The following is an 18,287-nucleotide window of genomic DNA, read 5'->3' as shown; positions in this document are numbered from 1 at the left end:
GTTCGATATTATTATTATAATGTCTCTATCATAAATTGGATATAAAGATGGATCACGTGTTTCCACTTTCTTCCACAGGCCACTATCGATGATGTAATGTGGAGCCAGTCTGCGCAGTAGCGACCATCATGACAATTTACTTTTTAAAGCATCAAATTAATAATTAAAATAAAGTTACTGGAATAATTAACACGTTATCAAACATCAGTGTGATAAGAACTACCTGTAATGATTTCTTGATTCTGACTTTTCAGTTGGGCCCATGTTCTCTCTGCCAACATGGAGGAGACGGGGTCTATGACCGATACTGCAGCAGGCCACCAGGAGGCGGTCAAGATGCTTTGGCTTTACTTTTGGGGAGTTGTCATGTCGTCCATCTTTATATAAAGTCTATTTTCTGTATTGTGGGACTAATAAATGACTTTGAATTCTTATTATAAATATAATGTGATTTAATGATGAGATGTTAAATGCTGATTAGTGACCTTTTAGGTGCTGATACACAGACATGAAATTGACCTTCTGACAGAGCCAGGCTAGCTCCCAGTCATAACGCAAAGCTAATATCTAAGCTTTATTTAAAGCTCACCGGCTGCAGCTGTAGCTTCGGAATTTAACAATTACAGTATGAGTGGTGTGGGTGTTGTCATCTGTGTTTTGTAAACGTGTACCCAATCATGCCATTGTAAATAGAAAATGTTAAATATCACATACTTGCAATCAGCTCTCTCAGTATCATCCCCCACAGAATGTTCAGTAAAAATATCCATTCTCCTTGTCACTAATTCAGCAGTGGGAATAATCACCGTTTTGGTGCCTCTGAGGTTTTGTATTACAGGAGAATCATTTGCGCTTTCTGCTTCATGAATACATTACACCGCTGTAAGTACAGCCACCTTTCCTTTATCAGGAGCTTGAAGAAACAAAGATAATTGCCTCCTATCCCTCCACAGACATGCCTCTCAATAATTATTCCCAGTTCTTGTGTTCTAGTGTGAGAGGCCATGATATGAGGAAAAATCCTTTAATTAAGAATGTGTACACTCTTGCAGGAAAACAAAACACAGGAGATCTGCTGACATTTGGGCACCTCAGGTAAAACTTTAGAGACTTTTTCTCTCTCAGCTTCTGACTAGGAGTGATGGGAATACCAGACGAAAACTAGTTTTCTGCTACAAAAGCCACAACACAAATGCAAAAGTCACACAACAGAAACACTACCACAATTGAAGTGAGTTACATTGGATGTTATCAATGAAATGAGCAAAGTTACTTATTTTAGTCAAATAATGGATTTATGGGTCAAGTGAGTCATCATTTGTGAAAAGCTGGACATGTCAGTTGCCAATTGAGATACTTGTCTATTTGAGGAAAGCACCTGTACCGTAACACCTCAAATAGACAAGCATCTCATTTTCCATTACATTATATTACATTTTAAGTGGCGACTGACTTGTCCAGGTTTTCACACTTGACTACAGCACGTAGCTCATTTCCTGTTCAACATCGATTGTCACACACTTCTGTTGTGTTGTGGCTTTTGCATTTGTGTTTTCCGTTGTGTTTCACATGTGTGAGTCATCTCAGCCACTATAGTTTCCTGCAGAAGTTCGACCTGTTTTTCACATGACAAAAAGTTAAGTGTGACGACTTTGCACAAAATAGTATCCAGCAAGTTCCAAATTAAAATCGTGTATCCTTTGATGGATTGTTTGGTCACTGTTGGTCCGATCTCTTCAAACGACATAAACACACCCCTGAAGCAGAACTGCTGAGTTTTGAAGCATTGAACTCTCAATAAATTATAACTAAGAGGTTTTGTGCTTGATGTTTCTGATTTAGCCATGTATATTTCATGTGATGGAGAAATACTATAGAAATGTAACATTTCCTGCTGCTTTAAGGGCATGGAATTGAACACGAACATTGATGCAGTGGGATTTCAGTTCTAAATATTTAAGCAAAAGAGGCAAAAGTGCTCCGCAGGATGCTATCTCATGGATTTGAAGAGAAATATAAACGGTTATGTGTGAACTGAATAGCATTATTTGGATTTTCGCCCCCTTTCAGGATGACTGTTCACTTACCTGTGGAAAAGACCACATTCCTCGACACCAGTTTGTAGTCGACGATGGAGAACTGAGGCAGCTCGATGCGCGTCACCCCCGTCACTGCAGCGTCTCCCCCTTTCCAGTAGAACTCTATATCATCTGTCGTGTAACCATCTGCAAAGAGAGACATAGATGACGAGGTGAGACGTGATTCTTATGAGTGAAATAGCTCTGAAATTACAGTCGTCTCGTTTTGTAGTATTAATCATGTGTTCTTATTTGATTAAGTGACCTGTCTACTGCAGCTGCAGTTGATTTACAACAAAACCTTAGAATCACATGGACTCATGTGGCTGGAAGTGCTGATTGCTTCAGATGTAAATCTTCACGGGGCTGTGTGTCCGTGCCGGCAGACACACATACCGGAATCCTTGCATCCATGCAGAGTTAATGGCAGCACAGAGAGACATATCATCAAGATGTATGAAGTTGGACAAATTATGACCATGCTCTACTGTGCTGCTCCACTGTCTGGTTAAAACCTGTCTGGATAGACCAAGTAGCTTTGACTGGAGAGGGTGAAGCAGGCAATCTCCCTGAGATACGACGTCTAAATAAATCGAAAGCAATTCAGCAGTCGGTGCAGTTTCTCTCTCCACGAGATGAGGAGTGTGAGAACGTTTTACGACAATTACAGTGCGGTTCATATTTTTAAGTGATGAAAAAGTAGAGCTGTAAGGCTGTATTTCTTTACGAAGCACAAGACGTGGCGCTAAAACTTACAACTCTCAATTTCCAGGGTGCAGTTCTGTTCGTCCAGCGGGTATCTCCTCAGATCCATCATGCAGGCTGCTGTCGTCGTGATTCTGAACCAGAACAAAACCAACAGAGGTAGTCTTACTTAACCGAATAATTGTATATACTCAGTAGAATTTAAGAAACTGGCTACCTTATATATAAAGCAAGGACAACAAAGAAGGATCAGTTCAAATAATTATTTTTTATCATAACAAATTGTCATTTAAAGCCAATGACAATAAGTAAAATTTAATTAAACAAACAAAACCCATTGAATAATGTTGAATAAATCAATAAATCAATAAATAAATAATAATAAATAAATCTAAATGTTTCCCTTTGGGCCACTGTTTGAGAAGTTAACAACAGCAGTGCTCACCTGAGGCCGTAAAGAACAGTGCCATCTGGGTGGAGCCGAATCATACGGTTCTTTACGGTGACACCATGCACAAAGGACTTCTTATCATTGAGGAAATAGGTGTCAGGGACCCAGAGCTGATCTGCTACTCTGTTGTCCAGTGTCAGGTTGAGAGGGATCCCTGCATAGGCCAGTCTCTTATCTCTCCAGTACTGCTGGAAGTACATGGTCAGTGTGTAGTCCTGTTGGAAGCAAAACAGAATGTCAGGTAGTTATACTTGCAGTTAAACATGAGTCAGTGATAGTTATTTCTCGAGGCCAGTGTAGCCCACACTGTCTGAACTGAATGTTTTTTTCAGCCCACAGCTTAGGATGGATTTTTATAACAAAGATAATATTTATAGAATTTTCAGACAACGATTCTCATCAGTCTGTCGACAGCAGACGTATTTCAAGACCTGCGTCAATGACAAAATCCTTCTCTGCTGTTCGGTGTGCTGGGATGTATGGATAGATGACAGACAGACAGACAGACAGACAGACAGACAGACAGACAGACAGATAGATAGATAGATAGATAGATAGATAGAGATAGGATACCATGAAATATTATCAGCCATACTGTATGTGCTATGATATGAAGCTATTTTAATAATTTACAACAGTATCCATCAAACACAAAAGCTTTTCCAGGCCATTAATGGGGCTCTTTACTAGCTCACTTGGCTCGGCCTTGTTCTGCTGACTAATGTTCTCTTAAATAAATAAGCAGGTCTCAAGAAATAAACAAAAAACTTGGCTGCACTGAAAATGCCTACATTTCAATTCTCTGGTGCGACGGTATATTCATAATGAAGTGGTTCGAAAAATACCTGGATTTCTTTTGGACATAAAAATCCATATGTTCTTTTTTTCAACACTGAACTAATAATTAGTACAAGCTGGTCTGTGTGGTTCTTCATGTCAGAAACTGCTGACCTGATACTGATAAAAAAAAAAGTGCAAAGGGACAGGTGCAACATGCATGGCTGACTATATAGGCTTGTATCGTATTTGGACTGTATTGCCAATGTGATACGACTAGCAATATAATATGAAATATTATAATATAAAACAATGTGTTAAAAGTTACCTCAAGTAATGTCCTTTATACTGAAGCTGCCAGTTAAGAGAAATGAAACGAAGAAGAAAACGGTGCATCTGACCACAGACGTGGGCCACAGACATATTTCCAATACATCAGAGTGAGTAGTGAGTAATATCCTGAGTGTCTTTCCAGAATATCCCTGCATGGCTTCAGACCTGGCTGTTTTACTTTTTTATTCTCTGTAGAAATGCCTTCACCCTCCCAACTCTCTGTGACCTCCTGTGAACAGAAGATGCCCTCATTACGCGCCCACCCACACACAGCAGAGGTGTGGGTGGGGTGAATCAGCTTTACACAACAGCTCTTACTCTACAGAGATGGAGCTCATCTAGAGGAGCAGCCCTCTCACTCAATGTCTGGACCGCAACTATTTCTGTCTCTTTTACATCTTCACATCTCTCCTCCGCTGTTGTCCTTCACTGCCATAAACATTAGCATCTCAAAAACAACACTGTCTCAATGGACACACCCACAATGCACCCTCCTGCTCCCCTGCAGTACCCTGTGTTACCTGCAGGGTCCCACAGGGCTTGAACCCATGCCTCAGTTTATTCTCTACAGGGAGCTTTATGTTGGTACACAGGGAGCTTTATGTTGGTACACAGGGAGCTTTATGTTGGCACAGGGAGCTTTCCTCTGACAATCACACTGGATATCTGTATCTTTTTAAATAAAAGGCACTGGCTCCTCTGATATATACACAGGGGCGGATCCAGGGGTTGGGCCAGGGGGGCACTGGCTTCAGCTGAAATGTGATAGTCACATTAAGTGTCCCTGTCCTGACAGTAGTCTAATTATTTGAGGAACACAATGTGATTGAACAAGGAATGATATTAAATGTATTCAATGATGTTTTGGCTTTTCTAAAAAACTATAGAGCTAACAGTATGGAATGACTTAAATGTGAACCTTACTGAATCAGGAATGGTTCATGAATGTTGAACATATAATTGGCTCCTCTTTGTAAATTGTCGCCCCTGATTTAGAAAAATCCTTGATCCGCCACTGCCTATATAAATATCTTTTGATCTCCTTAATACATACATATTCCGACAAAATTACCAGTCACACTTTCTTTTCCTGATTATAAAATGACATTTGCATTTAGAATAAATTCTGAATGCAATGGTCACAATATGATTTATATTTGAATTAATAAGCTTGTTTGAATATTTGGGCAAGTTGAACCAGTTTAAATCAATATCATCAAATAATAAAAACTAAATCAACAAGATATATATAATATATATACAACTTGGCAGGAAAAGCCTGTCGGAGGCACTCGGCAAGATTCTGCTCCTGAACAATAACTCTTGTGGACTAAGTACTTTTGTAAGACTTTTGTTCAGTCGTGGTCTTTGGTTATTTCTTTGTGGACTTCGATTAGATTGTTGTTCTTGAAAGACTGTTTTGGGGGAAACTTTTCTTGACTTTATTTTCTGTTTTATTTTGAAGCCACTTTCATTTTTTGTCTATTTCTTGGTTATTAGAGCTGTGTCTCAATTCTGGGGCTGCCTCCTTTGGCTTTGTGGGCTGAGATGAGATGGTCTGATCTTTCCAGGATTTCCATGATCGGTGTCACCAGCTCTTTGGACACAATGAAAAGGTTTTAATACACCTTGGTTTTTTAATATACAGTATGTACCGTTAACAGTTCGGTTGATTTGAAATCCGATACTCAAGCATTGGACATCACTGAGGCGCAATTAATCCTGGGATGGGTTGCACTGGGAAGGATCCACCCGTTGGAGGCTTCATGTCTCGGGAGGGAAAGGACACATTTGAAGGAACCTTCAAAATGGGACAGTCTAGTTGCATCGCTGTGACGCAACCATTCTTCAAATGCAGCCTTCGAAGGATACAGCCCTTTGAATTGAGACACAGCTTTTTTGTCTTTGTCCTGTTTACTGCCCTTGTGATTGTCCTAATGTGTTCAACTATCCCTGCCTCCTTTGTATATATGGTCTCTGTGTTTCCCTTTGACTTTGTCAGTTCAGAGTTTTTTGTGCCTTTCTAATTGCAAATAGAGACTGTTAACCTGCTGATTTAATTAAATATTCTTTTCTGCTCTGCCCATCCTTGTCTGATGTGTGCATTTGGGTCACTCAAGACAAATTCTACTGAGAGATCTAATACCTATTCAATAAAAAAAAATTAGCATCAAAACCAACTCAACACAAAGAATAAAACAGGAGGAGGTTTCGGAGGAGGAAGTGGTGACAAAGTGTTGGCAAATGCCTATCAGCAGACTAATAGTGATTGTCAGGTTATAACGGCTTTTCTGTACCGCTGCTTGATCGTGATTGGCCAGGCCAGGAAAAGTTCATGCTAATTGGCTAATGCAACTGCAGAGTCTTGTAAAATGCTAAAATGTGTTTCCACTAAAAAACTTTGAATTATGGAGCAGCTATGTTGCAATTGAACCTCCAGTGCAGACCACAGACCAGAGAGTGACTGACTGTAAAATCCCATAATATGCAAATAATGTTACTAATGGCTATATCTGATAACAAAAGCTTTCAGCATACAGTGGAGCAATTGGCCACAAAAGAAGAATGTGAAGATACCTGCAGATGTTCTTGGTTTTTGTGTTTGGCCACACTGAAGGGTGCTGTTGTTTGTTGTCAGATATGAAGACCACAAGAGACAGAAAGAGGTTTGTTCTCAGCACCAGTGAGTAAATGAGGCCCAGTGGGAGGACGACACTGTCATGTCATCTTCAGCTCGGAGAGTTCACAGTCTCATTCTCATACATGGTTACTTTGTGCCAGTCAAACATCGTCTATGTCAAGTCAACACCACAATATCTGCTGGGAATACAGGAATAGCACTTACTCCACACAAGAGGGAGGGGTTCCATCACTCCATGAGACAGCTGACTGTTGCCATAGGATTCCAAAGTGTACTGTAGGTGTTTTACAAACAACGTGTTTCATCCATTTTTGTCACAGCATCCTCCCACGCAGCATTTAACAAACCAGTCATTACATGACTTCCTTCCTTCAACCGCCTTAAAAACAAGCTACTGGTAAGAACTGTGTTATGAGAGAAAAGTTGCAGGTGAGCTATTTTTGTTGTATAGAGAGACCAAGAGAAAACTTCATTATGAAATGTGTTCAATCTAAGATCATGGGTTAAATAGAACGTGTCCTGTCTAAATTCAAAATGTATTTTTCAGGGGGGTAAGTGGACAATGACAGAATTTGAAATCCATTCATATATGACTGAAAAATGGACAAAAATACAAGAGCAACAAGGAAGATTATTTTTATAGCAAAAAAATTTGAACAATAGCTATGCATTAAGCAGTTTATGGTGCTTGGTTAGATACAGTGAAGCCTAAAGCCTCAATGGGTCATGTCAATATGAAAATAATGATAAGTGCAGCTTTAAAGTTTGGTTTTACATTCAGTGATTCCAGCTGAGTGGAAAAGACTTGTCAGTGTGTTGTAAGCTTTGTTTTTTCACCTCTAAATATGTCAAACTATTCACGCTATTGAAGTATTTAAATAGTATGTGAAAATTTTGAATAAAGTCCATAGACAAAAGTAGTTTTTTCCATTTGAATGGAGAAAATGAATAAACTGGTTCACTTGATCATGATCATCATGATATAAGTACCACCAAAATGAATGTTCCCATCATTCAAACATTTTATTGTCAAAGGCAAAGACTGCAAGCAATCTTGTGAGCTGCTTGAACTTCTTCTGCCGTCCATGGCTGCCCACTGCTCTGTGTGTTCACTGTGTGTGTTGTGTCCTGTGTCCTGTGTTCACACGGATGGGTCAAAAGCAGAGGACAAATTTCCCCCATTGCATGAAGTGTGTGTGCATGTCTGTGGGACCAATAAAGGAATCTTAATATTAATCCTGCCGCAACTTCCTGCACTTGGTCCAAAAGTCCGAACTATCCCCCAAAAATGTCGCACTGTAAACAACCTTAAATGGTTTGTTTGATCCAGACTGAGACCCCCCCCAGACCAAATTTTAGTCCATTTAGCACCATTCACACCTAAAAAGGTCTGAAGGTCCTGAATAAATAAGGTAGTTGTAAAAGCTCCCTAAAACATGCCAGTTAGGAATCATGTCAGCTCTCACAGCATTTTCTCTCAACGCTCTGCAACCTAAAACGCATTTGATCGTACAGTATAAATCAAAAGTCGTTTTCAACTGGAATCTGGTTGTTCCTTCCGATAAAAGCAAAATTTGTACCATCTTGTTAAGAGTGATGAAGGATTCTGCTGCACAGAGGATTTATATTCCTGTAGGGTCCCATCCCACTAATGGTAACACTCATGACTGTTCCGGCACGGTGTGAAACTGAGCATGTTGTGTTTAGGCGACTCCAGTATTTCTAGCTGAGTTCTTCTTACCGTGTGAGGAGCTGAAGCCTCAGCCCTTCAATATAAATCTGAGAGAACATCCATAGTATGAGGTTTTTAAGGGTAACACTTCCTCCATGCAGAAGGTGGATAATGTTAAAGTGCCAAAAAGGATGGGTGTTAAAGCACATGATGGATTTTTCTTCCATCTGACTCATACTGTCTTTGCTGAATAGATACGTAACAACAATGGCGGGATGATCTGCTTAACAGCTTAAGGTGCTTTATATGCCTGGACAAAGACTCTGTGGGGTCACAGCCAGTGATTCCTCATAAATACACAAATATTGCAGTTTGTTCTTAGAGTAAACTTGTGTAACATAAACACCCACCTAACAAGGATTATTAAAAATAACAACAGAATGGAAAAAGACACAAAACAATCTTAATGTTGGAGCTAAAAATAAAAAGGAGTGGAGCAAGTTAAGTCAGAAATATATTAATATTCTCATCTCCAAGACAACAGGCTCTGCAGCTCGCCCACACGGGCTATAACGGGCTAACACCTTGTGTGACTGTCTCTTTGAACACATGCCACCAACACCTTTATGCAATGGTTCCCTGATCTGTACAGTATGAGGAGTGTAACTGAACAGTCATCAATGTCCTTTACATTGATTTGGCTCCCAAAGAATCTCTAACATTTTTAACATGATTGAAAGACAGATGTTATTAAAGTGTGTGATGGTTGTTAAAAATCTTGCAAATAGGGTTGAGTTGAACTGTTCTATCCATAGATAGATAAATAAATAGAAATAATATATAGTATAATAAAAAAAATCAATACAAGTTAAATACAGAGCTCTTGTCTTTTTAGTAAAACTTTGACCACTGTATAGGTGAACTAACCTGTGGCTTAAACACAAAAGCCAATCAGCTTGTTAAAACTCAGGAGGTAAAGTACATATAAACCATAGATCCACAGTATATCAACATTAGAGCTTGACCAAACAAACCAGCTGGTGGATAAACCGGCGAATCTTAGCTTATTGCGGAGATTAAAGAGTAGATAGTAAATCCAGTACAGCAGAGGGTAGTGACAAGTAGATTTTTCAACTGTACAAATGTCTGCAGAATTGGGTCCGGAAATTGTCCAGACTTTGCCTTTCACACATGACCAACATATCAGGAGATTCTTTGTTCAGACGCGTTCACAACACACAAATTTCCACCGCATTCAGAAGAGAGGTGGTGCAGCAGACAGAGGCAGGACGTAACGTATAAATTCCGCTGTGGAGATCTCATGTTTTTGTTTACAGCACATTGACATCAGCCCTTTCTACCAAAAGCTCTCTTGACATCTTTGTCTGTGTAATCTTTTTATTTTAGTTTTTAATTCAGGCGTCAGTATTTACTAGGGGGCTGGCAGGAGAAACTCTGGAGAAAGTGCGGGACCTCTCACGTTCATCTCACGAATATTTACGTTCACATATACAGCCCCTCTTGAGAATGTCAAGAGCTTATCAAGAGTTCAGTGCACGTCTGAAGGCTTATGTGTCTCAGTCAGCTTGTCAAAAAAACGTATCAAAGAATCCATAAGTTAGCCATATTCACTGATTTCCCAGGGAGTTATTCATGGTTCTGATCTTTCTTGGATTCATGAAAAAAGTCAGGCACATTTAAGCAACTGCTATCTATGAGTGTGAGAAATTTGATGCAGCTTGATTGAGTTTAACTTGAATTTAAATATGTAACTCAGAATCATTCTCAAAGGTCAGTTTAGCTATAATCAATATTTTTCCTTGGTTCCTTCTCATTGATATTTGACATTTTGTTAAATTAGTAAAACATTTTTTACAAGAATTAGATGAGAAGATTGATACAACTCTCATTTGTGTCCAAACAGCAGCCGGTTAGCTCAGCCTTGTCCATAACAAAGTAACAAACTATACCTTCCAGCCAAATAATTAACAGGTTATATATATATATAGCATGTTAATTTATTGAAAATATTGACATGTCCAAGAGGAGTTTTCAAAGCTAACAGATCAGTTACTGATGGGTTTAAGATAGGCAGAAACATGGGAGATAATGGTAAATTGACAGAATATTTATAGTGCTGTGTTTATATAGTGCTGTATTTATATAGTGCTGTATTTATATAGTGCTGTATTTATATTGTGCTTTTTTCCAGTCTTATTGACCACTCACAGTGCTTTACAGTGCAGGTCACATTCACCCATTCACACACACATTCATACAGTGCTTCTATTCGCACCATTCACATACTGTCAGTACAGTCGTCAGGGGCAGATTGAGGTTCAGTATCTTGCCAAAGGACACTTCAGTATACAGATTGGAGGTGCAGGGGATCGGACCACCAACCTTCTAGTTAGTGGACCACCCTCTCTACCTCCTGAGCCAGTTGATACATGGGAGAAAACTTCTAACCAAGCAAACACGCTAAATACACATGTACTACATCTCTGCCTTATTCAATTATACGTTGAAGTAAATTCTAACTTCACTGATCCATTGCAGTGAAATTAGATTTCACTGACACTGCGATGCGAGTATCAACGGAGACACAATGTCCTCAGATGTCTCATTTCAAAATAACAGGTCCAGTGAAATGACCCACTAAACACTGATCGTCACTCAATGATCACAGCTCAGGGTGTGAAAAGGGAAAAAAATTAAATAAAGGAAAAAGTGCAGATGAAAATCTGACGAGGTGTGACTTTCTTATTTTCCTCTGGACTACAAGTGAAGACACGCAGAGACACTAACAGGAGAACGTGTTGAGGCAAAGAGACGACCCAGACACACAGTGCACTGCAGATCTCTTACAGCACCACTCTCAACTCGGCATTAACAACTGACACTGATTTACTAAATGTGGTCTGTGATCCTGTTAACAGATTAAAGGTTACTGCAAATAACAGGCCGGCATGTGCAGACACTTTCTCACCAACACACACTTTAAAAGCATCCAGTCAGCAAGTCAAAGTGGAGCTACAGAGAGGAGGCAGATCATTCATGATCAGTTAGTGTCGTAAGTGTTTTTCCTCCTTCACATAAACAAAAAATAAAAACAATGCCAAAAAATAAACATATTTTTCTTTAACAATTAGAATGATTCTTTTGCGTTTGGTTCAGCTCATTCTGGCTTTTTTGTGTTGTTTGGACAAAGTGTGTCTCCTCTCAGTGTCGTCTGGTCAGGCTCCATAAGGATTTACTCAGGACTCATGTCTCTCCTGCCAAGCTGCTCAATAGATGACTGACAGATCTCATTTTCACTTGGACATCAAAACGAAGCCGTCCATGATCTGACTGGACACGTCTCTCACTGAGCTGTCGCTGGTGTTGGCTTCACATCTTTTAACTGGACAGACATGGCAGCTATTCTGGAAACGACAAATCTCCACCACCGACTACTCACAAATAAAAGGTCTGAGAGACGATCTGATAAAAAGATGCCACACATTCAGTTGCTTCAATTAGCTGAAGCACTTGTTCACAGGTTCTGAGTCATTTCAGCATCCAAACCCTCTTCATCAGTGATTGTTACAAAACACATCGTCACCCAACTGATTGTCGGTAGATTGTTTCAGGACCCAACCGCCTTGTGAAAACTAATCTTGTAAGATACAGTCTGACATTGTGGGGCCAAACTTTAACCATTAACTGTAGTATATTGTTCAGAGACAACCTCAAAGGGCCTGAAACACAAAGCTGGGACCATTTAGAGCCATGACAAAGAAGGCAATAACAGGACCAACAAAGGGGCATGAATAGATGAGAGGTAATGTTTTAAAGTGCAGGAAGGAGCAACGGCAGTATTGTTGCTGAGGCTGCTGCAGCTACAGTAAATCAGAGGGAATGTGGCGTCAACACTCCTCCTGGTGAATGATAAGATGGACTGACTCCTTCTTGCAATTATCTCACTGTGGAATCTGTCAAGTACAGATATTTCAAATACACCAAATACACAATTTTGAATATTTCCATGCAACTGTTAAGTAGTAAAAAGAATAAAAAAACGCCTTTTTGTAATAACTTAGATTTTTGTTCACAAAATCTGTCCTTTATGTGTCTCTTTTGAAGTATATACTGTAAAACCAAGTAAGTTGACAACACTCAAAATGTTGGACGTAAATGATTACTTGTGACTATTTAAGTAGTGGTAATGTTTTATAAGTATGATATGAATTTAAAATATTTTGTATTAAATCAGTTGATTTATTTTCTCTAGTTTTCTCTGAACTTAAATAAATTACTTGCATTTCCAAATATTTTTAATTTCTCTCAACTTAAATATATTACTTGTAATGAGATTTACTATTGTAAATGACTAATGACATATGTGGTGTATATATGACTCTTACTCTGCTTCATAAATAGTATATACCACAATTGAAAGGGCAACAACACACATCTAACATAACTTTTACTCAAGTCAGATACTAAGCTCTCTGACTCCATGAAGGAGTCGACACAGAATATGATCAGTTTACTGAAGCATCATTGCCAATGAATAACAGGCAGCTAATGATCCCTTTATGTTCTTTTCCTCCATTTAAGTGATTGGCAAACCACCAAAAAGCAAGCAACGGATCATATTGCCTGTGAGGGAACAGCCTATCGATATGTGGATTGACAGAGTGATGAGTGCAGGTTGCTGTTGTTATGTTTTTTTTTATGTTTTACCGTTTCTGATAAAGAATGATTCCAGGTCATTTTCAGGTTCTCAACAGCTGAAACACAATGAATTTGCTTGAGTGGTTGTAAATTTACTTCGGCAGCCTGCCCAAACATAATCAATATATGGAAACCTGGTAGTGACGTCAGAGTAAATGCCTCAAATAACATCTTGTCACAAAACAATGTATCTTATAAAGTAAGAAAGAGTTCCCAGCAATTTAATATTCATTATTTTCAATCACTATGTTGAGATGACACCTTTTAAACACACACATCCATCTGCAACCTTGAGCTCTCGTGAACAAACTGTGAGGAAAAGCCACAAACGCTCTCAGTAGGAAGACACAACAGGACAAAATAATGTTGTTCAGGATAAACTGCTTCTGTTCAAGGTACTTTGCTGCTCAGAGTACCCTGTTATATGTGAATCATGCCTCCAGGCTTTAATAAAAACATGGAAGAACTGATGTGAGGTCAGTTTGTTTCCTACGATCAACATGCTGTAGGAGCCTGAGCAGAGATCCTGAAGGTTCCTGTGTGTTTGTCACTGGAAAGCTAGTGACTCTTTTTAGAATCCCTCATGAACAGAATGTAATCAGCTCCTGGTGTCCAATCATTCATATCACGAGTAAATCCTTTTTAGCACATGCTGACCGGAAGTCTGCATTTTCCAGAGATGTCCAGTTCCTCCGGCCTGATGAAGAGCTGTACCATTAACAAAACCATTAACACGGTCTGATATGATCACCACTGAGGCAGCCAAGTGCTTTCATACAGTATGATGGCACAGACAGAAACTCTCCAGTTAAAAGCAGGTGTGGTTTCTAATAGGGAAATTAAGTTTGGCCCGTTAAGTGCTGAAATTTAGTTAAGTGATTATGGATTTTCATGTGTATTTTAAAATGACATTATAGTAGTCATGTTAAATGGTCAAATTTTGGAGCAAACTGAGGACTCTATTCATCCGAATGTAACGCCAGTTATTGTATTTCAGGGATCTTTAAAGTCTAAAACTGTTGCCCCACCCCGAGATGAAATTTAGACAAATGCATTAAAAGTATGCTGAATAAGCTGCTGGCTGTTCCTGTTTGAAATGAACCCATTGATGTCCATGCAGCTGTCACTGCTTCACTTTAATACTGAAGACAATTTATAACCTGATGATTTTCAGGCTAGTTCTTGACTTTTGAGAAGCATTTTTTTCCAGGATTACAACGTGGTTTCGGGTTAGACATTTATTCACGATGGAAGATGTGATGGAGATGGAAGTGTAAGTCACATTGAATCTATAAAAAAATATTTTTGAGTTATGACTTCTAGAAGGACCATGAATTTTGATGAAAATCTCATCCCATCTCTCTCCATGCTAGACTGCATTTATTTTACTAACTTCTCTGTTGAAACGTCTCTGTGGTTCTCACTGTCTCTGCTGCTGCGTAGAGATGCATTAAAATGCACTGCGGGTACATTTCATCACACACACTTGTCAGGACAGCATGTCAGTGGCTATTTCCTCTTGGTACCATGTGATCAGGCATCAAGCTCTGTCAGCAGTTCAGACTCATGATAGATGGCATACAGGCATTAAACTGTAGAACCCATGGTGTGCCAACCCCACTCCGCACGCACACACACGGAAACACACGGAAACACACACATGCACAGTTATCCTTAATAGGACATAGCACTGACCTCTAATCATTGAGGACACTCTAAACCTAACCTTAGCTATAACCAATTTGAGCCAAACCCTCAACTTGACTTTTCCTCATGTCCCAACTAACCCCTAACTAGTACCTCAGAAATGACCTCTTGCCTGTTAAGGACCAAGCTTTGGTTCCCATGAGGACCACTGGTCCTGACAGGGCCGTGTGTCTACCAAAGAAGCCCCCAGTGAAATAACAGAAATGTGTCCACCTCTGAAGGTCTGACATGTTTTCTATGTTTGAAAGGAGAAGATATGTCTACAGGACTTCCGTGACCTTATCTTTAAACAGGACTATTAGGGTGGCTATCTCTGATAGCCGCACAGCCAATGAACCAGGATGTAAAACCACACAACTCTCTGAATCTAAAGACCAAACCACTCTAGGCAATGCAAAAACTATATAAAATGTGATATATAAATTGTCTATGTTTTTTGGTTGTGTATATTTATTTGTTTTATACTATTAGATATAGATTAGCTAACATTTGCTTAGTCACCCTAAGATGGTTTTATAAATCATTGCTTTAATAATGGCTAATACATTATTTACTAATGGCTTATAGATCAGTTATTAGCTATTCACAAGATTAAGTTGTGATTTGCCAGTTTGTGAAATTTCATTGTGGCTACTGTTGTTATATTTCTAAGAGGGTACCATTTGCAGAGGCTTATGAATTTCCATGGCTTCATTATTACTTAAAAATCATTTACCAAAGCTTTGCATTTACGATTTTCATAAGAACAACTTTAGGGTTGGCGAGTGCTTGCTCTAATGGGTTGTTAGATCACTTAGCTTCTGGATGGATCATTGAAGCCTGCTAATGACTGACCACCATATGCTGACATAAGAAACCCTTGATTTACAAATACATTTATAAATATGTTTTATTCAAGACACAGTTAAGATCAGCCGAAGCTTTTTGACAAACTGGCTGAGAAATGGCAAATAATGACTGATGAAGCAAATCATTAACTAATGATTCATGAAACAATTGGTTACATTTTATAAACCATTCATGAAGGGTGTGATTAAGAAAATGGTGCAGTCGATTCCAGTGAACTAAATCACCATACACACCATAAATGAAGTGAATTGTGTCCACTGAGAGTAAAATCAGTCCAGTAAAGTCGACAAAATAACTACACTTTACTCCAAAATGTGAAAAGAGATTTTCATCAAACTTACCATGTTGACCTCTGACACCCTGTCTATACTGGCCACGTCTATACTCATGCCCACAGCCACCGGTGCACCTTGGGGAAAACAAGCAGAGTAAAGTTACTGATGGACTCTAATGAAGCAGTAGAGTTGATGGACACCACGCACAGATGATGAGGGGTGTCAGGGACATACCTCCAAAGTCTGGCCGGAGACGAATATCATATCCTTTCAGCAGTTTGTCCACAGTCTCTTTGACAAAAGACATGTTCCCCGGTTCGTTGACGCTGCAAGAGAAGAGCACAACGGGGACGGTGAGTGTTCCTGCGGGAGGAGAGGCTGCCTTCGGTCCGGTGTGATGCCCCGGACACTCACCTCTGGGCACCGCACATCAGCGCCACGACCAGCGGCACAGAGAGGACGTCAAAGAGCCCTGTTCTGTGGCTGCACCACATCCCTCCGGAGCTGTGCGCGGACCGACGGCTGCTGCTCAATAGGAGGAAGCCACGGTGCTCACACTCTGCTCCGTGAAATCAGGGGAGACTTCTTCCACATCATGTCACCCCTCAACCCGCCTTACCAGGAGGCGGAGGCGCGCTGACTTGGATGTTAGATGTGTTCATCTCCGCCTGTGGAGTCTCACTCAGGCTGCTCTGCGTCCCCATCCTCCTCCTCCTCCTCCTGTCTGTCTGTCTGTCTGACTGACTGCCTGCCTGACTGACTGTTTGTCGGTCTGCCAGCAGCTCACACCCCACTGGGGGTTTCTCAAATAATCCATTATAACCACAGGAATCCACAAGTCCGATTTCCAGAGGAGCCGCGTGCGTAAAAATACACTTTCTACCGTCGCCCAGTTTCGGAACAATCGTCCCAACAGGGAGGCTCCTCGGCTCCGGATAATCTCCGAGTTTGGAAAATGACTCTTCATGTGCGCGAGGCTTTCCCGGTAACGATGATAAGACACGTGCCAGTCTGCATATACTGTATGAGCTTATTAAAGAGACTGTCCTGATCTGACACACACAGCAGGAGCGTAAATACTGTGCAGGGGCAGGGGCAGGATGGACTGGAGCCCCCCCACACAACGGGTTTTTTCTGCACTCTCACTGCCTATAGGAAAAATACTGCTAATATCTTGGAGCAGGACTATTTGACATTTGAACTAATATATAAAAAAATCTTCCTCTTAAAGGGATAGTTCTAGGCGTGTGTGCACGTGGCTCCGGGCTAGGAGGATATCAGAGGACATTTAGGCTAAAAACATGGTCTAAATGACACCGGTTTGAGTCGAATTTGAATATCACAGCTTACAGACACTTGGATAAAACTACAGGAGCAGTATGGAGGCATTTTATGGACTTCTAAAGTTTTATGTTTGAAGAGGTGGTCACCATTTACTTCAATTGTATTAGATTTGGCTGCAACACTGTTCACCCCTGAAACTCTTAAAGTGTCTCAAACACTTCACCCACCCCTCCAGCAGCATAGTGGTGAGTAAATTATGAGTTTTCATTTTTGGGTGAACTATCCCTTTAAGCCCTTTTTCCCCACTGGTCAAAAAATCCACCAGCACCTGCAACCAGCCAACCTCTGGCCATTTTCTGCAAAGGGAATAAATAAAATCGGCATTCACTCCCCGCTCGAATGACTCAGCAGAAAACGGATTTAGTCTGGTAGGACCATTAGCTTGTGGTGGCTACTGTTAGCTAACATTAGCCAGATTATCAATCCTGTGATAGACCACAGTATCTGCTGTTGAGCAATATTTACATCAAATTGCTTTATATTTGGTTCAAGACATTTGACGTGTTTTTTCGTTTCTAGAGGAGTCCAGGTATGGTGTGGAAGTGGAAGTTTCTTCAACTGTCTAATAAGAAAATAAACCATGGTCTTCTGCTGCATTTCTGATCAACTCACTCAACTCACTCGAGACGTTTTTCTTTTATTCTTTTACTCAAGAAAAAGACATTCTTACCTCGTATCATAGATGGCGTACAGCTTTTTGTTCCCATCAACAGCATTCCTGTAAACACACAAAAAA

At 40.1% G+C, this 18,287-nt stretch overlaps 1 protein-coding gene across 2 annotated transcripts in view; it reads right to left on the bottom strand.

The window, feature by feature from the left end:
* Positions 1-18,287, bottom strand: part of gabrb3 (gamma-aminobutyric acid type A receptor subunit beta3) — a 50,555-nt gene that overhangs the window by 11,390 nt on the left and 20,878 nt on the right. For both annotated transcript variants that reach the window (XM_035177426.2, XM_035177427.2), the window contains exons 2-7: positions 18,222-18,269; positions 16,442-16,533; positions 16,274-16,341; positions 3,229-3,449; positions 2,835-2,917; positions 2,088-2,225 (exon numbers count right to left, since the gene is read on the bottom strand). In XM_035177426.2, coding sequence (XP_035033317.1) covers positions 2,088-2,225; positions 2,835-2,917; positions 3,229-3,449; positions 16,274-16,341; positions 16,442-16,533; positions 18,222-18,269 — 650 coding nt within the window. The remainder of the gene's footprint in view (positions 1-2,087; positions 2,226-2,834; positions 2,918-3,228; positions 3,450-16,273; positions 16,342-16,441; positions 16,534-18,221; positions 18,270-18,287) is intronic.

This window comes from Hippoglossus stenolepis, chromosome 14, assembly GCF_022539355.2.
Source record: "Hippoglossus stenolepis isolate QCI-W04-F060 chromosome 14, HSTE1.2, whole genome shotgun sequence".
NCBI lineage: Eukaryota > Metazoa > Chordata > Actinopteri > Pleuronectiformes > Pleuronectidae > Hippoglossus > Hippoglossus stenolepis.
This window is presented reverse-complemented; position numbering and strand designations above follow the sequence as displayed.